This window comes from Podarcis muralis, chromosome 3, assembly GCF_964188315.1.
Source record: "Podarcis muralis chromosome 3, rPodMur119.hap1.1, whole genome shotgun sequence".
Lineage (NCBI taxonomy): Eukaryota > Metazoa > Chordata > Lepidosauria > Squamata > Lacertidae > Podarcis > Podarcis muralis.
This window is the reverse complement of record NC_135657.1, coordinates 52427188-52453061: the sequence shown is the minus strand read 5'-3', so window position 1 is coordinate 52453061 and position 25874 is coordinate 52427188. Positions and strand designations below refer to the sequence as shown.

General features: G+C 41.9%; 1 protein-coding gene across 9 annotated transcripts in view; it reads right to left on the bottom strand.

Moving 5' to 3' along the window:
• The window catches only part of AGPAT4 (1-acylglycerol-3-phosphate O-acyltransferase 4), a 64910-nt gene that overhangs the window by 2937 nt on the left and 36099 nt on the right, over positions 1–25874 (bottom strand). For 5 of the 9 annotated variants that reach the window (XM_028723842.2, XM_077925848.1, XM_077925850.1 and 2 more), the window contains 7 exons: positions 19759–19928; positions 18982–19143; positions 17603–17756; positions 14292–14394; positions 13986–14061; positions 11693–11891; positions 415–2404 (listed from right to left, as the gene is read on the bottom strand). In XM_028723842.2, coding sequence (XP_028579675.2) covers positions 2319–2404; positions 11693–11891; positions 13986–14061; positions 14292–14394; positions 17603–17756; positions 18982–19143; positions 19759–19928 — 950 coding nt within the window. In that variant the 3' untranslated portion in view covers positions 415–2318. Of the gene's footprint in view, positions 1–414; positions 2405–11692; positions 11892–13985; positions 14062–14291; positions 14395–17602; positions 17757–18981; positions 19144–19758; positions 19929–25874 lie in introns of those variants that run through there. The other 4 variants (XR_003705943.2, XR_013392211.1, XR_013392212.1 and 1 more) reach the window with 2 other exon arrangements.

The following is a 25874-nucleotide window of genomic DNA, read 5'->3' as shown; positions in this document are numbered from 1 at the left end:
ACCTCGGGTTAAGAACTTTGCTTCAGGATGAGAACAGAAATCGCGCAGCGGCAGCGGGAGGCCCCATTAGCTAAAGTGGTACCTCAGGTTAAGAAGAGAACTCCAGAACAAATTAAGTTCTTAACCCAAGGTACCACTGTAGATCCTTTACTGAGAGCAAAACAAAAACAAAAAACTGAAAACAAGCATAGTAGCTTGTAAAGATTCCTGTCCTATGATACACAGTTAAAAATTACCAGCTTTTAACTCCAAATGAGTCTTCTTGTACTCATAAAAAGGCAGGTGCAGCTTCTCTTCATATGGTGCCTATGATACCTGCACTTCCAACCCTCACCTTCCCACACAATTTCTAAAGGCACTGGCAATGTTACTGTACAACCCACCAATCTTTGCAGACTTACACACAATGAATGTAAACACATTCAGCATTTACTGAACAGCAGTCTTTCTAACAGCTTGCATAACCCATTTCTTCAACACTTGTCCATTTTGCTGATGACATGGTACATTTATATATTGACTGCATAGCTACTGTGGCGACAGCCAAACTACACTAAGACATTACCCACAAAATCTTGAGGTTCCTCTCTAATGGAACAGATCCTTCTGATGTCAGCCAGTTTCATTCATTCTAGCACAGGTTACCTTCTCTGCGCCTGCATGAATTTTACAGTGAAATTTGGGGCAAAAGTTGGTGAAGGGAAATTTGTCACTTCCAAACAGGAACTACTATGCTTCAACAGGGCTTTCCTGATCTAGAAAAGTAAGGCAAGCTTGAAAGGTCCAAGCATCTTGGCAGCTGCCAGCTGATGAAGTGCTGAGCCCCACTGCCAAAAGCATCAACATCCACCTCTGCACCAGAGAAGCGGTCCATGTAACACATTTTTTTTAAAAAGGCCCAAGAAATTACAGGCCACTTAATGTAACGCCTGTTCCAGGGCAACTTTATCTGCAGAACAACAATTCTTGCTAAACATAACCCTTCAGAAGACAAGTCCTTTCTCACTATCCCTTAATCTGAGTGTCAACAAGGCGTGTGGACTTTTCAAAATGTTCTGATGAAGTCCCTCAACAAAAGCTCTGAACCAGCTTAAAAATAATGGCAAAGGAGCAGGTAAGATCTCATGGATCAGTAACTGGTTAAGTGACAGGAAGCAAAGCCTCAGACTAATCGTACAGTTCTCATAGTGGAGGGAAGTAAACAGGGTCCCCGGTAATATCTGTATTGGAGTGGGTGGTGGGGTTTTTTAAAACTTTTTCATAGGGATGAGCAGTGACATGTCAGAGTTTATGGTATGACCTAATTATTCAGAGTGGTTAAAAACAAAAAGGAACTACAGAGAGTTCTGAAAGAGGTGAATGAGCAATAAAATTAACTGTAAAAAGTTACTGACCCCAATGCTAACTTTCCATGTACAGTGCCGGGGTCAAATTTGACAGTAACTGGGATGGTCTTTACGGGCAAAGTGGATAGCCCAATAAAAGACAGCCCTGTACCCAACTGCTGTGAAAAGGGCATATAGGGCTGAGAATAAAACTTCCTTTATAGAAAAATATATTGCCAAACTTGGAATGCTGTGCACATTTCTGGTCACTGCAACTTAAAAAGTACACTGTAGAGCTGTAAAACACACAAAAAGGGCACCTGAAATTATCAGGGGGCTGAAGTAAGGTCAACATTGGAGGTTATTTAGGGAAAAATCAAGAGGGAGGAGACACAAAATTATGGTGTAGAAAAAGTACGCCTGGTGTTGAAATGTATGTCTTCCTCTCATGATACTAGACTTCAGGGTCATCCAATGAAACTTGATGATAAGAAATTAAAGACAGACGAAAGGGAGAATGTCACACAGCACATCATTAAACAATGAAACTTGCTGCCTCACTGTGTGATGGCTAACTTCAGACAGTTTTTAAAAGAGATTGAACAAATTCACGGGTGATAAGGCTTATTTTCTGGAGAAAATAAATTTCACTTTCTTATAAAACGACTGAAACAGATTGACAGTGTTAATCCGCTAAAGATTATGGGGGGGAAGAAGGAAGAAGAAACTGATCATCAATTCCTTCAGGTGCTTGCTACACTGTCATTGCATATTTTATTTCCCTTAATTTGAATAGGGGAAAATTTGAAAATAATGTGTAGAATATGAACCAATATCCCCTGCAAGTTGGAGGAATAAGGGGCAAAGAGAATGAATTCATGGCCATCTCACTGCATCCGGCTTCCGTAGATTTGAAGGAGAATGATACACTGCAGTCCACAGGAGGTGTGCATGTTCCCTTTGGGTATGAAGCAGTCTCTGGAGTTTTCACTTTCATTTTTCCTTGTGGCCGTGGTTGCCGTAAGTCGAGCCTTTGTTTATTTCCGTAACTCCTATCATCCATCGACTACCAACAGTAGCTGAAATAAGAAGAAGAATAGGATAGTTTCATTAATCACCAGTCAAGAGAGAAGTGCAGCCCACCACAAGTCTGCCTTCAGGCATTCAGAAGAGCCGAGTGTGTTGTCTTTTAAATATCTAAACACCTCAGAATGTTATGTGAAGAAGAGTGAGCACCACTGACAATTTGGGATGTTGTGAGAAAAACCAAACATTTTAATCTGGCCAACAGCTAATAGGCCAAAACCTGATGAGAGCAGAATTGCAACTCTGCCAGCAGTCAACGAGTTGGTGGATGAACAGGAATGTCTCGGCCTAGCACTAGTTCACAATTCATGCATATGCCATCTGCTAAGCACACAAGTTAACTGTTTTAAATTCTAAGTGTTAACATTTTATTATTGTAACTTGCAGGAATAGTGCCAACTGAATCTCAGTCTGCATGCAGGTATCTTAGTACAAATAATGGTATTTCTATAAGGCATTTTTTTAAGAGAGAAAAGTATAGTTCCCCCCTTCAGTGAACTCATAAAATGGAACCCAGATAGGCCAGCATACATTTGACTTGTACAAATAATTCCACAAGTGGCATGCAAGCCTTAAGACAACCTGTGTGCCAGACAGGCTCACATACAATGCTGCAGTTTTCTTCACCTGTGGCTTTTACATGCTAAGGTGGCTGTTGGTGTTCCATATTAATAAAAAGGCCATGAGATCCTGGCAATTAAGCCATATCCTCCCAAACTGAAACTTCTGCTGCTCAGGGCTATAGCAGTGGGCTCTGAAGAATCCTACTTTGACAAGTCAGTTTGTGACACATAAGGAATCCAGTTAAGTAGTCCTTGTGCGGTGATTTTTGCAAACTTGCATCCATGGCTACAAAAGTTGAAGAGTTAAGAAAACAAGAGCACAATCAAGGCAAAGCCAAGCACTTTGGTTTATGTGGAAGAGATTCTACTATATGCCTTTCTCCCACTGAAACCAAAGGGAACTTTGCATCACTATTTTCAACTGCATCATGCACCTCAATCTCTAAAACAACATCCTTAGGAAGACAGGTCATAATCAAATATTAAAACCCAGCAAGGAGAAGAACGTAACGGTGAGCATTAGGTCGATGGCCTATCTAGTCTAGCATCCTGTTCTCACAGTGGCCAACGTGATGCCAATGGCAGCCCCACTGGCAGGCCGTGAGTGAAACAGCACACGTCTGTGGTTTCAAGCAACTGGTGTTCAGAAGCATACCACCTCCAACCGTGGAGCCATGGAGAGCATTATGCTCCATGAATCACTCTAATTCGAAAAGATACTTCCCTAAATCAGAATACTTCTGTTACAGTCAGCACAATTCAAAACCCTGTCCCAACTACTCAGTATTTTGCAGGGTCAGTGAATGCAAGAAACCTACAGTTTGGCCACTCTGAACTGGACAGGAATGCAAATCGCCCCCTGGCATTCCCAATCCCCACCACCGTGTAATAGTAGCAACATAACCTATATGCTATTCTGCAAAGGCACAATCTAACCATAAGTCACTGGCATTGCCCAGTTTTTGTTCTCAGTGAATTCCCATGCAATTGACCATGATAATTGCTGCAGCAGACCCTCAAGTGCCTCTAGCCTAGTTTCCACACTGAGACATGGCTCTGTTCAGGCCTTTTCTCAGCCTCAAGGCTGTTCTTTCTTCAGCTACACTGGATATGGGGCAGTTTGCAGCATGTCACTGTTTTGCTATAATTAAGAAACTTGCCCATATGCCATCCCTAGGGTATCAAGTTACTAAATGAAGTCACCTTTCAAGATAAAGAGGAAACAAAGCAAACCGGGAAGAAGTAATGCTCTTGGATGCTTTAAACAGGAACCTCAATTTTTATCGATTTTTAAAAAAATGTAATTGGATTTTCGGCGGCAGCTTAGTGGAGAAGAGGAATGAAAGCACATGTTCAGCCACCACAGTATCCAACCCCACCTCCATCACATCATGCTAGTATCCCTTGGAGAGTCTTGGCTACTGGATAAGCTCAAGCAATTTGACTTACTAGCTTCAAACCTCCTCCAAGGTCCTTAACCAATAGTCACCTAGCAGGGTCCTAGAAACAAGGAGGGAAGAGAAAGAAAGGGGGAAAGAAAGGCACAGACACATCCATGCACACAGACACATGCACAATTCAAAGACACATGTTCATGCTCATATAAAAACACATTCTATCAAGGCTGACGTTGCTGAAAAGAGCTGTGCTACTTAGGAGAAATGGCTCAGGGGAAGATCCACCTAAGGACTGCTACCTACCTAACAACCTAAAAACCAAAATATTTGGCTAAAAACCAAATATTTCAGGTACCAGAGATGGATGGAAGAGGGGAAAGTGCTAATAAGTAACCAGAAGAATGACATGGGAGGTAGGTCCCAAAAGGTAGGGAAGAAAAGGAAACCTTATCCAGAGTCTCCTTTCCTCCCTCCACCTGCCTGGGCATTTTCGGACAGAGATGGCTGAGGCAGGAAGGCCACAATCCAGCTAAAGTGAATCGGAATTCACAAGGCAGTTCCCATTGTAAGACAGAGCTGACCCACTGAAATTAATGGCCATTACTAACTTGGGTAATCAAGTTCAGTTGGCCTACTCTGAGCCAAACTTGGTAGCATCCAACCCACATTGTTTTCAATCGGGTTTAATTTAATTGTAACTTGCTTCATCGGTTTCAGGGGGATTCAATAATTACAAACTTTAGCTGGATCGAGACTTAACGTGAACTGTAAACACACATGGCTATTCCCATAGCAGTAAGTAAGCAGAAGGGGGGGAGAAAACCCTATACCCTCCACAAAAGGATCCACCAGCAAATTCAGGGATTGGCACAGACCTAAAGGCCCCCCGTAGTCTATAATGCCTGATCTAAAACCCAATATTATGCTGTTGACATTCAACACTCCACCGTGGACACTGAATGGCTGGAAATACCCAGTCGCTGATTGGCAGAGTGCATGATATTAGAGGAAGTCTTCACTTCAAAGAAAAGGCATTTCTGGAAACTAGAAGCACACATGACCCAATTCATAGGCAGGTATGCAGAAAATAAAAATCAGGTTGATATACTGGACAGATCATACACTTTTTTTCTTCCTGATAACAGCTATCTACCCTTGCCATTCACATATGTACTCAAACTGAGTTGTGCAGCTGTTTTCCTAGAAAGAGGCTATTCCTGTGCTGGCCACCAGATGGCTTCTGCAACTTTCTCTGCAACATGTTTACTATTAAGCAGGAGATCCTGTCAAAGCCTTGTGGAAATAAAATGCATTTAATTGCTCCACCTCTTTTATCAGGAATGGGGAAGATGTGGCCCTGCAAATGTTGGACTCGCATCCTTGAACATTAGCCGTTCTGGCTGTGACTGATGGGACCTGGAATCCAATATGGGCGGGCCACAGGTTCTTCAGCCCTACTTTACATTGCAACCTAAACCCCCTGCTTCCCTCCCCCTGTCATAACATCTAGTGGAGCTCAGGTGGTTTGTCATGGTAGCAGAGAGAGCTGGGTGACCCAACATATTTGCCATTCACAGAACTACTTTGGGTGGCTTCTCAGAAAGACAGGACCAGCTAACCAGCTTCCAAAACCGGTCCCTCACTCCAGGGAGCTGCCACCATTCTACTACATAGTCGGATAAAACAGGAATACAAGACTGGCACAAAACAGAAGCAGGACTAATGTAAAGTCCAGGCATGTGTTACACTATCCTGCTGCTACATACCCTCACATTTCCTATTCAGCTCGGTATCACTCCTTAAGATTTGAGCAGGAATGGCCTTCACTTTGGGAAGAAGGAGAAGGTTGATTTTTAACATGGATCATTAAGACTTTGCATGGCCAAGTATAATGAAATTTGGAACTCATACAAAATACAGTACGGTAAAAAAAAAGTTATTAACTGTTAATAATCGTTATAATGATATACTAAACCTTTCCCCCTTTCTTTTTTTTAAAAAAAACTGTATGTGTTGTATATAAAATTAAATAAATAATCTTGGATCGTTATCGTGACTTTCCCAGTGTTTCCCACGTACTAAGATAAAGAACAGAAGCAAAATTGGTAATTCCAGGGACCATGAACAAAAGAAGAGAAAAACTGGGATTAGAGAAAATAAAATTCTTTTTAATTCAAATTAAAATCAATCCAGAGTAATGTGACATATGAGAATCCTTCTTGTGGGAGCTGCTTTCATTAAAATCCACAACCCAGCAAAGTTTTCTAATCAGTGAGCTTGACTGTATGCACTGTGGTGAATTGGGGGAAGGCTTTAGGACTAAGTTGGGGTATCTACTGTTGTATACATAACCTGGTTACGTTTGCAGAATCAAAAAGTAACTGTCTACTTTCACATCTCATCTATGCAATGTCCGCTCACTAGTAACAAATAGTACTTAAAACATATAATTGGCGACAATCTACTCTGTCCTGAAATTTTCATATGCAATTCTCACTACAGGGTATTTGAAACGTGTGATGACCTCTCACATTATGCAGCAGAGTCTCCCATTTGCAGTTTCAGGTTAACATTTAATTTAGCCATGTGGATTTCTGTCTAGTTTGTTATTTAAGACCCAGTGATTAAAATTTACAGTAGCTTGATAGTTAAACAGGCAACACTTTCAAGTCAGTTTCAGATAATCCACATGCACTAAACATGCAGCAGTACATGCAACATGAGTTACTACAAACATTTCCTTTTCGTAATTGCTCAGCTAGCAATTTCTTGCATAGTTTAGGTGTAATCTACTGCAGATCGAAGTCTTTGAAATCTGAGAGCATTCTCCATTTAAAACCTTAATCTTACAATCTGCACAGAATTATGATTACAACCTGAAGAACATTCTGAATATCCTTTTCCACTACAAAAATCAATCAATGTGGCCTCCACCATCATCACACTAAGCTATATAATAATAGTGGTCGTGCAACATTGGACCTCATTGTTTCCCAAGGCTATTTTTATTGTCAGCTAATTCTCTTGCCTGTAAAATTTATGGGCTGGAACCATTCCACAACTTCTCAAATGTTCTTCGCATTAAATATTCAAAAGCATCAGATGGAACCCACCTCAAAAACCCAGCATAGCCCCTTTCTGGCACTGAGCATCTGGGAGCTAAGCTGTCATAGAATCACAGACTTGGAAAGTTGGAAGGGACCATGAGGGCCCCTCTGCAATGCAGGAATATTCTTGCCCACTATGGGGCTCGAACCCTTCAGCCTGAGATTAAGAGTCTCATGCTCTACCAGCTGAGCTATCCTGCACCATAATACTGTTGGGAGCCTGAAAAAATAAAATAAAAAACCACTGTGGGTGCATTCTTGGCTAAAAACATAAAAAGAGTAAAAATCAACAAATAACAAGAGATGCTTCCATCTCAAAAGGGGGGGGGGAGGTGAAGCCTTTGGTTATAATTATTGCAGTCATTATGACAACCGTGCCACCAAAACAGCACTCCATATAAAAGGAGTCCCCTTTGTGGGGTTGATTCACTGGCCTGCCTGAATGTTCTTTCCCCTTTTAGTCCAGATAAGGCCGCACCTGTGCTAACTGAATGGATCCTCTAAATTGCTTTGCGTAAGCACATGTGTCAGGACGCCACACTGCCTAGTTATTCAATCGTGGGCTGAGCATACGATGTGCAAAGCTGCATTTTCGGCTTGCAGCAGATGATTTGCCATGACCACTACCAATGCAATCCCGGCAGGGGAGAAATAGTGCCCAGCCACATCTCTGACTGACAGCATGTCTCTGTGTCCTGTTCCTCTGCACAGTCTTAGGCAGTGGCTTCTACCTGCCCCTCTGACTTTTCTATGTCCTAACTGTTAATACTGGGGCCAATTTTGAAGGCTTTTGTAAGAAAGAAAGCACACAATCCATGCACCTGCAATTAAAAGTAAGGCTGTATAAATTCTGTGTAACAACTGGTATCAGGTGTTTCTCCCCCCCTCCCAAAAAAAAGGATGTTTCTATGTGCTACGATTGCAAGATAGCCTTGAGAATGGATTTCCAGTAGCTAATGTTCCTGTTTGCTGCAGAGTTCTCTCACCACACACCACACTTTATGAGCAAAGTGAGACTGCAAACCAGCCAAATAGTCTTGCTTAATGTATGCAGCTGGCACATAATTTGGGCTGCTCTGGTGCCATTTGTTTCAGTTGTGTGAAAACTATATGAAAGATATAATTTACATTGCAGCCTTCTAGAGCCCAGACTACCGTATTTTTCGCACCATAGGGCGCACCGGACCATAGGGCGCACCCAGTTTTTAGGGGGGGAAATCAAGAAAAAAATCTTTTCCCCCCCAGCCCCAAAGAGCAGCGTACAGGGTGCGCACAACCTCTCCCTGCCGGAGGGGTTGCGCGCAGCTATGGAGCAAGCCAAGTTTTGGCTTCCCCTTTAGCCCCATGCAGCCTCTCCTTGCCGGGAGACGCTGCGCAGGGCTAAAGAAGCCATAGCCCCATGCAGCCTCTCCTTGCGGAGGGGTTGCGCGCAGCTATGGAAGAAGGCAAGGCAGCGAGCGGGATGGATCCCGCTCGCTGTTTTGCCTTCCCCTTTAGCCCCGCGCAGCCTCTCCTTGCGGAGGGGTTGCGCGCGGCTATGGAAGAAGGCAAGGCAGCGAGCGGGATGGATCCCGCTCGCTGTTTTGCCTTCCCCTTTAGCCCCGCGCAGCCTCTCCTTGCGGAGGGGTTGCGCGCGGCTATGGAAGAAGGCAAGGCAGCGAGCGGGATGGATCCCGCTCGCTGTTTTGCCTTCCCCTTTAGCCCCGCGCAGCCTCTCCTTGCGGAGGGGTTGCGCGCGGCTATGGAAGAAGGCAAGGCAGCGAGCGGGATGGATCCCGCTCGCTGTTTTGCCTTCCCCTTTAGCCCCGCGCAGCCTCTCCTTGCGGAGGGGTTGCGCGCGGCTATGGAAGAAGGCAAGGCAGCGAGCGGGATGGATCCCGCTCGCTGTTTTGCCTTCCCCTTTAGCCCCGCGCAGCCTCTCCTTGCGGAGGGGTTGCGCGCGGCTATGGAAGAAGGCAAGGCAGCGAGCGGGATGGATCCCGCTTGCTGTTTTGCCTTCCCCTTTAGCCCCGCGCAGCCTCTCCTTGCCGGGAGATGCTGCGCAGGGCTTTCCTGGCTTTTCTGGGAGGTGGGGGAATTCCCCCACCTCCCGCAAAACCGGCAGAAGCCGCGCGCACTTTAAAAGGGCTGCACGGCTTCTTCTGGCTTTCCTGGGAGGTGGGGCGATTCCCTCACCTCTCGCAAAAGCCCGCAGAAGCCGTGAGCTCTTTAAAGGGGCTGCGCGGCTTCTCCTGGCTTTTCTGGGAGGTGGGGGAATTCCCCCACCTCCCGCAAAACCGGCAGAAGCCGCGTGCACTTTAAAAGGGCTGCACGGCTTCTCCTGGCTTTCCTGGGAGGTGGGAGAAGGGACTGATGCGGCCAGTCAGTCCCTTCTCCCTCCTGTGGAAAAGCCCGCAAGAGCGCATGGAGCTTGTGTGCGGCTCTTGGGGGCTTTTCCCGCCTGCCTCCCCCCTGCATTCGCTCCATAGGACGCACACACATTTTCCCTTGCTTTTTAGGAGGGAAAAAGTGCGTCCTATGGTGCGAAAAATACGGTATATGGTTAAAGACAGGACAAACCCTTCTTCACTGTATTCTCCTAGTCCAAAAATATTACATTACACTTCTTTTTTGAATCTGTTAATCTAATTGAGCTACGCAATCTGACTGATATGGTTAACGAGAGCTCTTGAATCTAGATGAACTCTGGGTTTAATCGATAAGCCATACGAGTCATATCTGAACACAAGCACAAAACAGAGCATGGTCTTCATACACTGACTGGCCAGCAAGCACTTGCCAACAAGAAGTCCCATTAGGGGAAAAGGTGGGGTATAAAGAAATATATAACAACAACAGGAAGCTTCAGGGTCATCTCAGTCATACGCGAGACGTTGCAGTACTACTACTCTGATTTAATACAGAATACCAACTATTTTCTTCTGTTAGATGCTGAGAACGCCAGATACTGCATAAGCTGATTGGATCAGGACACCAAGAGAATGTGAGAGGGGGAAAAGGTAGCTTGAAAAAGAGAATTCATTACAGGCAAGAGAAAACATTCTCTGATTTCACACAGGATGCTTTTGAATTATGCTGGGTGGCTTACCTGAACACATTAGCATAGAAAGACATGGTGCTCTTCAGTCCTGAAACCTCTGGTTTGACAAAACTGAAGCAAGTTTCATGAGCAAATATTCTGGAGTGGTGTGGTGCAGAATGAGGAAGCCTGTTCACTATATGCTGCAGACTTGGTGGGTACTGGCTACAACACACTCTCTGTTTTAAGAGGCTGCTCCACCATTCACAAAGTACCTTTAAGTAAACATTCTACAAAATTATTTTTGCTGCTGAAGAAAAGACACTTCTGTTATTGTAATCTGTTAATCCCTGTCAGATATATGTAATCTGGTTAGTAACTGTTCCGCAGAAATTGCAAAACCAGAGTTTTGATATCTTGATGTTGGGTTTAGTAGATAAACCCACAGCTGACTAATACAGTTCAATACAAAATAGCAAGAATTAAGAATCTGATAATGAGCATCTGCTAACAGTCTTCGGATTGACTCAGCCATTCTGAGAATCTTCAATTCTGAAAGAATAGGCACAATCCTGACATTCATTTTTCCTATATCACCCATTCTAAAAGCTTACTTTTCTTTTGCAAATATGAAGCTAAACTATCAGACAGAATTGAAATGTCAAGTGGAGACCCTGAGCTGAAGCCATGTGCCCAAACATTTGATATATTGGTTATTTGTTTGGACAGATCAAGCTACCATCACAGAAAGGAAAGAAAAAGACAAGATTAGCTCAGTTCATTGTTGGAAAAGTAAGAGCATTTGAAAACTTGCTAGCTTCAGTTCATTTCTTTCCATTTTGCTCCCTGACTGGAAGAGAAATGAGAAGTTCTTCAGTGTCTTTACTCACGGGTACTTTTCAGTTGAGTTCTGCAGACTTTAAAAAGCAATATTAATTCAGAGAGAGAGAGAAATAAGATTGTTTCAGTGATAGCACAGCAAAATGTCACTCAGCTGAATTTCAGCACTGCCTCTAGAGTGGTCTACTGGGGGCAACCGGTACACTAAATTCCTCCCCCACCCCATCAGACCTAAATGCGCATGCAAACATCTAATTGATGAACAAATGCTCAAGAAAATTAGAATGGAAAAAGGACCCGTTTCCTCAAAATATTATTTCTAAAGGCAGCCTTAAGGTTGCAAACCACAGCTCACCTGCAATGAAAACAAAGGCAAACGTCGCCAGAGTCAGCGAGGAGCCGCTGCTGATCATGTTGATGAACAGCTTGAACAAAGGATATAGCAACAATATGGCCCAGAAGAGCCAATTCAATAGAGTCCACGGCCGCCGGGGTGGCACTATGGGAGTGCCAGGATAGGCTCCTGTTCTGTAGTATTCCTCTTGAAAAGAATCCTGGTTAGGGCAAAGGAGGAGAGAGTGAGAAGATGTCAAGGGGCCCAGAGCATGCCCATCCCCTCCGAGTTTCCAACCAGGTGTAGCAAATCTCCTTGTTCACCTTAGTAACTATTTTTGCCACACCGTCATTCACGTCTACCTTAGCGCAGGAACCCAAGAAATGATATGTGCACAGGGAGAGAACCACACATGCAACCTAAGCTTTGAATTCCCTTTTCTCTGAAATGGATCCCACAAATAAACAAGCTACTGTGCAGTTTTAAACGCTGCTGCTATAGAAACTGCTGTGGTGAGCAGCAGAAGTCCAAGGAACAGATACATAGACATGCACATAGCCATCCTTTGGATTCCAACTGGCTCCTGCAGAAGGTTTGATCGCCTCTGATCTCTTGGTGGACATTGTGGAGGAATATCACAGAGGCAACCAGCTTGCCTGTTTCCCGCTGTTAGTTTGTCAGTCACCAACTCTGCAGTTTTAATGAGCCCTTATCTCCAAGAGATTTATAATCAAAAGAGAAGAATATTTACTGATCTTGGTGTAACATTTTGCAACATCAACATAGTTAGTTTCTAGTTGCTCTAACAAACCAAGCAGTAAACATATTGGGGGGGGAATAGTACACATAAACAAATCCTTCACCTACTGCAGCCTTGTGTCACTTTCTAATTTTAATAATTTGGGAATTGATTTATGTGCTTAAGTTTCTGGGGAACAAAACAACCCATTTGGGGAAGTTCTGCTGCTTAAGTTACTTTAGATTATTCAGATCACATAATATGTATTTTTGGGAAAGACACATATGAGGCCTGAGGGTTATTTCTAGCTGCCAACCATGAGAAACTCCTCGTTTCCAAATTGGTTTTGATGAAATGAGATATAATCCAGAGATCTAATCAAGTCTGCAAGCACCTCTATAATACATTCTTCTTAGATTCAGCTTCACAAGGAAATTTGTCTTTTCCATTTATTTAGTGTGGGGGGTTTTTCTGCCAGAAAGTGACTCTTCCTTTATTTATGTACTACTGGTGAAATACTTTGCATGTTTATTTCTATCCATTACAGTGATCACAATTTGCACATATTCCATGCTTTTAAACCTTCTACTGGGCAAACTCATGCCAGCTTCCCCCCTTTATTATGTGAGCAAGAACCTACCCACCCCTTCCTTCCTGGTTATTATCCATTTCTGTTGTTGGAAGTGTTCTAAAACACTTAATAAAGCATATAAATCAATTAAATCCAGAAGTATGTATTTTTCCTTCCAAAAAGGCACAGAAGGAATATGCAAATTATGGAGGATTTTGAAGATGTGACTTCCTTTGTACGTTCAGGGAGAGTTAAACATTTGAGAATCTCATCCTCCAGGTATCGGGAACAAACTACATGGGAGAACATCAACATCATTCTAGACTTGTGAGCATCTAGAGGCATTAGGCTGGCTTCCTTTGAAAACGAAAAAGCTGGACTCAATGGGCCTTGAGTGGAGTCAGAGTTACAATTCCTCTCTTCGTAGCTCAATAGCTTAACAATATCTAATCAACTTGAAGCACTATCAGCCAGTTGTTCAAATATACAGATTAATTCAAACTAATGAATGGTAGATTTGAAATGGGGAAAGGTTTTTTGGTGTGTTTTTTTTTTAAAAAGGTACTGCATGCCATTATCTTGTGCATGGTTCATGGCGGAGCACAATAATTAAAGTCCTACTAGCAGGAAGAAAGCAGCAGACTTATGCTCTGTTGCACAGGGTGTGTGTGTGTGTGTCCCCTGCCTTGCCTCCTCGATTTCTAAACACAAATTAGGGTGACCAGATTCAAAAGAGAACAGGGCTTCTCCAACTTTTAATAGTGGTGTAGAAGAGGGGATTTCAGCAGGTGTAGCTCGCTGCTGATATCCTTTCTTCTACATCATTAAAGCTGCAGGAGCCCTGTCTTCCTTTTGCAACTGGCTACACCAACACAGATGCAGAGTGTTTCTGCTGTTTAAAATGCATTAGGAAACACAACTACTGCAGGAGACTGTCTGCAAAGAGGCTGGAAATCCATGTAGAGCCTTTTATCATTTGAAGAGCTGCTGAATAATAAACCAACCTTCTCTTGATAGAGTTTGTGAAGCCATTTAGAACATTCCTGCTCATCTTCTGGGATTTCCTCTAATGGAATCCGCCTACAAAGAATAAAGAGGAGAGAAAGAGAAAACCGCCTGCTAGCATTTGGTATATAATTAAAACCAACAATTATTAAATTAGAAGTGGGCAAATGCGTACAAATTCCAATCTAAAGTCATATGCAATCGAGTCAAGAGTGCATCAAAATGTATTAGCTGGTACAACTTGTACAATCAACTGTTTGGGTTAAGTATATTAGGGAAGGAAATAGCAAAGGGAATATACTTACCTTACATATAAATCTGCCTGGTATTTTTTCCCATTTAAAACTCCCAGCAAAGTTGGATTCTCATTATTTCTAAAGTTCAGTGTAGAATCATACACGGCTGAAACTACAGAGGAAGAGAAGACACCACACGCTATGATTGCTGTCACAGACTGATTTTTAGCACTACTGAGCTATCTCAGGGAGCATCACTTACAAGTCCCCTGCCTCCATCCAACGGTGGAAAATAATCACTTGCTATAGACAGAGATGGTGGTTTATTATGTATTTACTTTTAAAAATACATACTATAACAACTGATAGGGAAGGACACTCAGAGGTAGGAAAGAAAGTGAGCTGCCTATCAAAAAACAAATTAGAGCTCGAATCAGTCAAAAGGACAGATCCGGAACCACAAATTACACATAGCAAATGAGTGTGAGAGCTGTAGGAAGGCACATGGTAATATCTTGACCAGTGTGTGGCTGGAGCAAACCAACACCCAGCTCTCCAGGATGTTGGATCTGCCACATGAGACATTTTAAAGAAGCGGCAACCCAGTGTGTGGTGTGACGTCTGCAGTAGCAGATGGCTGAAGACAGGAGAAAGGCTTGGTGCCTAACACAACATATGAAACCACCTGCAAACCTTCTCCTGAGGGTGGAGGAGGCACCTCAGCAACTAGGTGCAATGGATACAGCAGCCACACCATGTCCTGCACACACCAAGCCAAGGGAGGCAAAAGGTGGATAGTTAGTTATTGACAAATGCGCGCACACACACAAGCTCTTAAGGTGCACCAGATACACATGCACAAACACGCATATGTATTCCAGGTTCTTGTCCCACAGAGCAAGGCAAGAGCATTCCATGAGAGCATCCTAGGAAAACATGGGATTTCCTATCCCTTCTCCTGCAATATACTTAGTATTCAAAACAGTGGAACTTCTGCCAAACTGAGATCAGACAGGCCCACTCCTGGCTACACTCAGACTCTCTAATTCCAGCAGGCTAAAAACCTAAGGTGATGTACAGGTTCCTGTTTGGTTTTATTATGTTTTTATTGTTTTGTGCTATTATAAAAGCTACTGATTAAACGGTGCATAAAAAGCTGAAATAATAAATAGCCGGTTTTCAGTTAAACTATCTGGTTGTCCAAAAATCTTACAGTCAGAAGACGGGCAATATTCCAGTTCATTTCAAACAAATTCAAAGACTGTTTTAGCAATAAGAAACATGCTATGTCTTGCATGCCTTTTGTAGGCATATACAGCTGCCTGGGAGAATGGCAGAAGATAGGAAGAAAAGAAGGTGGCATCTTGTTTAGAGCACATTGTCAGTTAACAATCTCACTCCCATTCCGAAGGCTGATCATGTGAACGTAGGGAAAGGACTGCAGCTCCAGGAATCCAGCAGACCTAAACTGCTGCGAGTAAAATGAAGATGAAAAATGGCCTCTAGAGGTTGTGCTTTCACTTTCTGGAAGTGATGGGTAAGCCAGTAACTTCTACAACAGTAGCGTGCAAGTCCGCGATACAAGATGAACTGACAAATTGAATTAGAGATCTAAGGAAAGTGCAGAGAGCTTTATACACCAATTAAAATGGTCCTCTGAAAGGAGAGAACTGTAGTGCTTGTTTGGCTGAAAGTAAGTAGAGCTAATGATCCACAATTAAGCTTGTCAGTTCATATCATTCTGGCACCAGACTCCACAGCCCTATTTGTCATTGATCTTTTAACTCTTGACTATCTGGATTTTTGTTGAACATTTCATTCAGGATGGAAATTGCTGATATTTTCTCACCAGGAGCAGTCAAACTCCTAAATATTTTGAGTAATTTACCTTTCACAGCAATCTTGCTTGGACCATCTGTAAATAGGTCAGTATACAAAAAAAAAAAAAAAAGGTGTGTGTGTGTGTGTGTGTGTGTGTGTGTATTTAAAATCGAATAATGCAAAACCACACATATCCCTCCCTACACTGATGTTACAACCCAAAATGGGCTTATTTTAGCTTGTCCAACAAAAACCACTGAATCATTTGAAGTTGTATGGCATAAATATGAGGGCAGGAGAGAGTCCTAAGCACCTCTTCCCTTTGAAATGATTTTTTTTTAAAAAAAGAAAACAAATCAGAGAGCTCTGAAAGAAATGGAAATCTGAATAGATATACATCCCAAAAAGAAAAAGAAAAAAGAAAAGTACAGGTCAGGAAATGATGGACCAATAAGCTTCTCTATAACGCTATATGCTATTACCTCAGGGCATCTAATAGCAGTCTATTTACCCAGGAAAATGCTTCTCACTTATATTGTGCTAAAGGACAACACATAAAGCAAGGAAATGTAAACTGGAGAGTTCATGCAGTACCTTTGTGCCAGCAAGCAAAAAAAGATTTGGAACAACCAAACTGAAATTAGGACAAAAGGGAAGGAATGTTGGATGTTGCTGAAAAACAAATCCCATCATCCATGGCCATTGACCATGATTGTTGGGGTGGATGGGAGCTGTTGTAATGCATTGCAGTACAATGCAAATGACAAAAAGAAAACCCAAGAGTAAGTTAAAACATATCAATTTTGCAATATTATCAAAATTTAAAATAACATCCCCCAAATAGTTTAGATTTTTAAAATCCCCTTGACAGTTGACACTGTTTTGAGCCAAAAAGGTAGCCTATAACTTTCTCACTGTTGACACATAGATAACTATCTTGTCTAGAGAAAAAAGTCATGGGAACCGTGGGTTCATTTGGATAATCATGTCTCAGCTTTAAAAACCACACAATGAACAAACATACTCTTTCTTTCCTCCCTCCTAGCAAGAGCAATTAAACCAGGAAGCCTTCTGTTAACTACAATTCCTGGTTCATTTGGCCTGGGAGGCCATGGTTAACAAGCCAGAATATTGAGCCAACCTCAAACCATGATTTAATATCCTGACTTGGGAAACTGGTTGATGGAAGACTTCCTGGCTTGTTTGCTCCAGCTGCAAAGGCAAGGATGAAGGAGCTTCATATGCAGTCATGTCTTGTTCGTATCTCCAGTTATTAAGCCAAAATACAATGGTCAGAATGCAGTCGTTTGGAGGAGGGATTTGATGGAAGGGAAGTAGAGTTATTTTGAAATTATCACGAGTAAATTATCATGAGTAAGCAGAACTGCCATTAAGCCTTTGCAGAAAAACTGTTGGTCTAATTTAGTGGCTAATGTGAACCAGTGGCAACTGCTGCTTCTGTTTTAGTTTAGACGCATATTTAGTTGCAGTATGCAGATAACTCTGAAAAAAGATTTCAAAATAATATCTTGGAAACTTTTCCTTGTGCAATTCCTTACCTACATTTCTCAAACACTGGACGGTGACAGCAAATCCCTTTGTCCGTGGCAGCAGGTGATATTTGAGCTTGGGTAGGCCTTTGGCTTCAGCTACCTGCATGCTGATTCTGTGTTTTTGCTCTGTGAACCTGGTGCCTTCACAGTGAATCAGGAACTGAAAGAGAAATATATATATATATATATCACCAAAGAGCTTGATAAGGAAGATAAACCGACTAAAGAAATAACAATGCAATGAATTCATTACATTTTGTTGTATACCAGTGGACAGTGTACACAGATGAAAACAAATGACTACTTCTGATGCAGTATGTTAATGCAGCATTTCAGATAAATCACAAAAGTGCAGCTGTCTCCAAAGGCATTAGGAGAAAGCCTAGCCACTAAGAAAGGTGCATCAGGCTGCAAAGTGCGTTATGCAGCACGAGTGTGGAAGCATGGGTGACTCACATGGCTCTTATGCATACCACAATGCTCTTTCCAACTATCTGCCAAATCTGGTCTCTGTCTTAAATAGCTTGCCGCAGAATAGCTTGGTATCACTGAGGGTATTTGCTTCCAGAGGCAAATACCAGCTTCGTAGGAAGGAGCTTCCCCAAGACCACAGCAGAACATGCCATTAAGTACCAGTCCCACCCATTCATCTCTAGAGCTCAGCCCTCCCTTCAAGTGAGGCCAAAGAGAACTGGAAGGTGCTTCATGTGGACTGTGTAAAAGAGGGGTGACTAATGTCTTCAACTTTGGAGGAACAGATCTTCCCCAGGCAACCTGCCCCACCTCCCAGAGATAACATAAAGGTCTAACTTCAAGCTAAAAATGAAAAAAAGCACAGGAGAACCATGCTCCACTCCTTCACAAAGGTGTCACTGAAGCAAGTTTCCATTTCCTTATGGGAAATGTTCCTTCTGATAGGATGCTCTCGTGCTCCTTTTGATCCATCCAGGATCACTTCCTATGCAAAATCTCTTGGGCAGCTGCACTGCACTGCCCAGCCAAAAAGAAAAGCAAAACAAACTAAAAAATCAGGACTGCTGCTCACCTGACAAGCACCATTCTAAGCTGCAAATGAGAGTTCATCTTTTTGGTGCCTGTCAAGTGCATAGCGGCAGCTTGCCAGCCCAAAATGGTGGAGGGGACTGGAGAAAGCTAAAGTACAGGCCAGATACAGCCTACAGGTCTCCTGTTGGCCACCCTTGTCCTAGAACAACCACACAAGCCTCTAAAATGCTGGAGTTCTTTGGCAAATCAGCTGGTGTGGAAGGGGTTCCCTGAAAAAGGGTAAAAGAGTATTTATGTTCCAAATTCAGAGTTATTACATTTTAATGGTTTTTGTGCCTCCTGAAAATATATGTTTTCTACTCTACTGCCAAGTGTTTTACCCAGAAGTTTTCAGGATAATCCCGGAGATTGAGTAGGGCTTGCACGACATTTTTCCGATCTTCCTCCCACTTTCGCGTGCAGAAAACTATCTCAAGGAAGTACCACATCCAGCCAATGATTGGCATAGAAGCAAGCTCTTTCTTTGCAAGTACTTTGGAACTCTGAAAAACAGAAGAAAAGGCAGAAGAGAATAGTTTATTTAAATAAAAGGCAATATATCTGTAACAAGAGGGGGGATAATTAAAGAGACACCTGTACACTTTTTTATATACATTCATGCATCTCTTTGGTGAGAGCATCACTGGAATAACATTGAAGCAATGTGCTCCAAATGCCCTCAGCCAGACAACACCCTGGTCGCTGTGCTTTGAATTAATCATTACTATTACAAAGCAGGGACATGCAACTTGTTCACAGTCCACCCACCTAGTACAGTATCTTATGAAGAAGGGGATAAATATCTTGGTTTTGTTTCTTGCTTGAGATTACTCAAACAGGAGATTGGCAAGCACTTAGCTGGCCACAGTATACAACTGATTGGTAGGTTTGATATATATATATATCAGGTCTGCATAACCTGTGATATACTACCATGCAACATTGAGCTCATCCTTTTCTTCAACTAGTTCTACTCTTCCAAGCCAATAAAAGTTATAAAAATGCCAATTAAAAAAAAGAAGATGCACAAAGACACAGCCCGAAATCTAAGTGACCTCCGATTTGCTTCATAGAGTTCCTGTAAAGGGCAATTGGTTGAAATACTAGTCAAGACTCACCCCTAAGACTCCAAATCTTTCGCAAAAGTTCCAGCTACAGAGAAAGTCAATTTCAAAGTTGTGATTAAGGATTACTATGGCATTCTCTGTCCCGTACTTTTCATAATTCTGGGGATCCGTGTAGAGGGTACAAGTTGTGCCCGACCACCATTCCAGCAACATCACCAATTCTGGAACAAACAAACAAATCAACGAATACACATTTATAACATAACCAGAGGTTTTGTTAGAGTATTCATTCTTGATTCCTCAGAACATATTTATATATTTCTTATATTTATATCCTGTCCTTCCTACCAAAGGAGCCCAAGGTGAAAATGGATAATTATTGTCTAAGCAGAATCCTGAAGCACCAACAAACCAAATACAATTATACACAAAGGCGGCCTGGTTGTAGGAAACATAGAGATCATTATATCCCTTTAAAAGCGCTGGGTGAAGGACTTAGGTCATAGAATCATAGAATTGTAGAGCTGGAAGGGACCCAGAGGTTCATGTAGTTCAACCCCCTGCAATGCAGGAATATGCAGGAATATACAGTGGTACCTCGGGTTACATACGCTTCAGGTTACAGATGCTTCAGGTTACAGACTCCCCTAACCCAGAAATAGTACCTCAGGTTAAGAACTTTGCTTCAGGATGAGAACAGAAATTGCGTGGTGCCAGTGGGAGGCCCCATTAGCTAAAGTGGTACCTCAGGTTAAGAACAGTTTCAGGTTAAGAACGGACCTCCGGAACGAATTAAGTACTTAACCCAAAATACCACTGTACAGGGATCCAACCCCCAGGACCCTGGTGTTTTCAGAGTCACACTCTAACCAACTGAGGTCCTGGATTTAGTTTTCTGTGGGGTTCTTTTATTTTTCACCTACCCTTTTATATGACTGTGAATAGTGTGGAACAGAAGACAGATCTCAGGAATGGAGACAGCTGACAAGCAAGGTAACTAGGAACTGATCTTTTGCAATAGATTCCCATGGGGGGAAAACATGCATTCAGGCAAGAACAGCTTAAAAGCTTTTGAGATAAGACTGCTATGGTACTACTGTCAGTGCCACTCAATTTATTTATTTATTTTTAAAATAGCCCAACTTTGATTTTTTCCTAGAACAAAAGTATTTCTTACCCAAAGTGAATTATAAAATTTAAGGGGTAAATAGACCTGTATCCCAAACAATGGTTGTGCCACATAATTTAAATGTGTTTTTTGTGGAGGTGGGACAATTTAAAAGTGTGGGGGGGGACTCATTCCCCTGTCCGTTGCTTTTGTCCCCTACCCCACAGTTATGGTTCTCCAAGATGAACTTAGTTCGAAATGGTTAACAAAATGGCCCTTTTAAAATGTGGGGGTTTGGGGGGGGTATTGGGTTGTTTTTAATTTTTATTATATATTTTGCGATTTTATATTCTGATTTTGTTGTGTGAACCGCCCTGAGACCTCTGGATATAGGGCAGTATATAAAATACACATACATACATACATACATACATACATACATACATACATACAAGGTAAAGGGACCCCTGACTGTTAGGTCCAGTCGTGGATGACTCTGGGGTTGTGGGGCTCATCTCGCTTTACTGGCCGAGGGAGCCGGCGTACAGCTTCCAGGTCATGTGGCCAGCATGACTAAGCTGCTTCTGGCAAACCAGTGCAGCGCATGGAAACCTTCCCGCCGGAGCGGTACCTATTTATTTACTTGCACTTTGACATGCTTTCAAACTGCTAGGTTGGCAGGAGCAGGGACCGAGCAACGGGAGCTCACCTTGTCTTTTTTTTTTTTTTAAATAATTTTTATTAATTTTCCAAACATGTAATAACACAAACAATAAAACAAAATAAAACATACAAACAAATAAACATGTATAATTTCATAAACTCATTTTCCTTCACCTTATTTCCCGGACTTCCCCATACCTCCCTTTTTCTGCATCCTTATTTTTCCTTTTAACAGCAACCCTCCATTTAATTAATTAACTCATCTTCTTTATAATTCCCTTAAATTCATGATTTACAGCTGCAATTCTCTGTTTCTTAACACCATAACATCTCAGCACTCCTGAATGTTACAACAATTTTTAAGGTATATTTTAAATTTCTTCCAATCTTCTTCCACTGTCTCACTCCCCTGGTCACGGATTCTGCCGGTCATCTCTGCCATTCCCATGTAGTCAATCACCTTCGCTTGCCATTCTTCCAGAGTGGGTAGCTGCTGCGTCTTCCAATACTTTGCCAGAAGAATTCTTGCTGCTGTGGTAGCATACATAAAAAAAGTTCTGTCCTTCCTTGGCACCAATTGGCCCACCATGCCCAGGAGAAAAGCCTCTGGTTTTTTAGAAAATGTCCATTTAAGGATCTTTTTAATTTCATTATAGATCATTTCCCAGTAGGCTTTAATCTTCGGGCAGGTCCACCAAAGGTGATAGAAAGTACCTTCAGTCTCATTACATTTCCAACATTTATTATTGGGCAGATGATAAATTTTTGCTAATTTGACTGGGGTCATGTACCACCTGTAGATCATTTTCATTATGTTTTCTCTCAAAGCATTACAAGCCGTAAATCTAACACCAGTATTCCATAACCTTTCCCAGTCATCAAACATAATGTCATGACCTATGTCTTGTGCCCATTTGATCATAACTGATTTTACTGTTTCATCTTGTGTATTCCATTTCAGCAGCAAATTATACATTCTTGACAAATTCTTAGTATTGGGTTCTAACAATTCTGTTTCCAATTTCGACCTCTCCATCTGAAAACCTATTTTCCTGTCCTGTTTGAATACCTCGTTTATCTGAAGGTAGTGCAACCAATCTCGTACTTTAGACTTTAATTTGTCGTAACTCTGTAATTTAACCCTTTCACCATCTTGCTCTAAAATTTCACAATATTTTGGCCATTTGGACTCCATATTAAGTTTTTTTGTCTCTTTAGCTTCCATTGGTGATAGCCACCTGGGAGTTTTACTTTCCAATAGATCTTTATATCTTATCCAAACATTGTATAGTGCTTTCCTGACAATATGGTTTTTAAAACCTTTATGTATTTTTACCTTGTCATACCATATATATGCATGCCAACCAAATCTATTGTCATACCCTTCCAGATCCAAAATGTCTGTGTTCTCAAGAAGCAGCCATTGTTTCAGCCAGCAGAACGCTGCCGATTCATAATAGAGTCTCAAGTCCGGCAGGGCAAACCCCCCTCTGTCTTTTGCATCAGTTAAGATCTTAAAGTTTATTCTGGGCTTTTTGCCCTGCCAGACAAATTTTGATATGTCTTTTTGCCACCTCTTGAAACAGTCCATTTTGTCCAGGATCTGGAGTGTCTGAAATAAAAACAACATTCTAGGCAATACATTCATCTTGATGACAGCAATTCGGCCTAACAAGGAAAGTCTCAACCTTGACCATATTTCTAGATCTTTCTTCACCTCTGTCCAACATTTGTCATAATTGTCTTTAAATAAATTCACATTTTTAGAAGTCAGGTTCACACCCAGGTACTTCACTTTTTTTGTTATTACTAAACCTGTTTCACTCTGAAACGTCTCTTTTTCTGCCATTGTTAGATTTTTCTCCAACACTTTAGTTTTTTGCTTATTCAGTTTAAATCCTGCTACTTGACCAAATATCTCAATTAGTTCTAATACTCTTTTAGTACTAGTATCTGGCTGTTGCAAAGTCAATACAAGGTCATCTGCGAATGCCCTTAATTTGTAATTTCTGGCTCCGACCTGAACTCCTTTAACCAATTGGTCCCCTCTGATCCTATTTAACAAAACCTCCAGGACTGTTATAAAAAGTAACCTTGTCACGGGGATCCGAACTGCCAACCTTCCAGTGTTTCCCAACCTTGTGCCTCCAGATGTTTTTGGCCTACAACTCCCATCATCCCTGACTAGCAAGACCAGTGGCAAGGGATGATGGGAATTGTAGGCCAAAAACAGCTGGAGGCACAAGGTTGGGAAACAATTGGCAAGTCCTAGGCTCTGTGGTTTAACCCACAGCGCCACCTGCGTCCCTACATACATACCAGAAAGAAGAAAGGGAGGCGGGAATGGATATATGAATCAGGAATAGCAACTTATTAGAATCTCAGTTGAACTACAGAACTTGGCCGAGCAAGAAAAAAAAATTAACCACCCACCCACCCAAAACCTTCTCCTTTACATTTCACACTACACTCCTGGAGAGATGAAGCAGGAAGAGCAGTGTGCCAATTGCATACTGATGACAACAGACTCCAAGTCCCTAGCTGATCTAGCTTACTTATTTAATGCTAAAAAGCATGGGGGATAAAGATGGAACCCAAAAATGCAAATGCATGGGGTAAAGCAGAAATCCCCCAGCACGGTTTTTTGGAGACAGCCATCCAGGTATAAATGGAACCATTGCACTGCAGTACTGCCGCCTCAGACAACTGTTCCTGATGGATATGAAGATCAATAGTATCAGAAACCACTAAAAGATCAAGGAGAGATCAAAAGGGTCACCTTCCCCACATCTTTCTCCTGATAGAAGGAATCCCACTAGGCAACAAATGGTTTTTTTCCCTCACTGCCAAAACCAGACCAAAAGAAGCAGATCTAGAAAAATTAGCCGCATCTAAGAGTGCTTGGATCTGGTTGCCCACCACTTCCCTCAAGCTTCTTTCCCAAGAAAGGGACATTTGCCATCAGCCTACTATAGATATTTAATATTTTGGTACGTATTTTAAAAATGTATCAAAAGAGTGTTCAGACATGAAATTATACACTGTCAAGAGTCAGCACGAATCGCCTTCTTCAGAACTTGGATACAGAAACTTCAAACAACATTTGATTTTAGTGCCTGAAACAACCGTGAATGCACAAAAGCAAAACAAAAAGCATTTCCCCTACTAAGGATTAAAGCCACATAGAATATCAACCCCGACTGAAGCTCAAAATAGTTCTCTCAAGTGCACTTGAAAAAAATGACATTTAAATCAGGTGTTACTCTGCAGAATAGTAAAATGACTGCATAATTATCCTTCTGTAAACAGCACTCTTTGTACTCAAGCTTCTTCAGAAGGGGGGAGCAAAAGAAAGTGGGTACCATAAACAGGAATCCCACAACTCCATTATGCCAAAGCTTAGAAGACTTTATTCGAACAGACACAAATTTAGTACCATGAATGATTCAGGTCTCAGAATTAAGGGATTCAGATTTATCTGTTTATTTAACTGATGGCTTTGCTCCTCATGTTGCATTTTAAACTTGCATTCTACTGGTTTATTAGCATGTGTGTCGTACAAGCTACCATCACCCCCACACTCCAGGTATTGAGGTGAATATTTTGAACACAGTGATGTGGGAGAGGACAAGGGAAGATGCTGTCATAGCCAAAAAGTCCATTTTGTATACCATCCACAAAAAAGAAAAGCTGCCACTGCTTTGAATGTTGTTGTTTTTAAAAAAGAATAAATATTTTATTATAAAACCACCTTGATATTTTCTGTTGAAGAGTGGTATGTAGGTTAATTAAATAAATAAATATAGCAACTCTCCCTGGATTTGTTTGCCTCCAAATCTTTAACTGTTAACTGAGGCTCACCGCTTCAGCCCTTCAGCCTCATTCTCATGAAGGGCAGAAAATAGGGTGAAGGTTGTATTCCCTGTACTCCTCCCAAGTAATCCTCATCACATGTAGTTCCTGGTCATGGCTAGTGTTTCAAACAAGGGATGTAATGCAGAGCAGTTAAAAAACAAAATGCATGTGTTTAAATGTAATGTGAAAGGCACCCTCAGAAGACTATATACCACATGAAATCATGTGGTATTTAGCTCAGATGCATTGCTGTTCCCTGTTGTGTCCTAAACCAGTATGTGCCAAAACACAGAAGAGTGTTCAACAACCTTCTCCTGCTTTCTACATCCACACTACCAGCCAAATAATGTTTTTACCACTGCAACTTTTGCTCCCCTGCTGTATTCAATCAGCGCCTTCAGGGATGAGTAATTATTTGCCAAGTAATTGTTGTTTATTCAGTTTATCTATGAGCCCATGAATGAGAAAAGAGTACAAGAAAAATGCAACAACACGCACTCATTTGCGGTCATGTTTTTTTTTAAGGGATAAAAATTCAAGG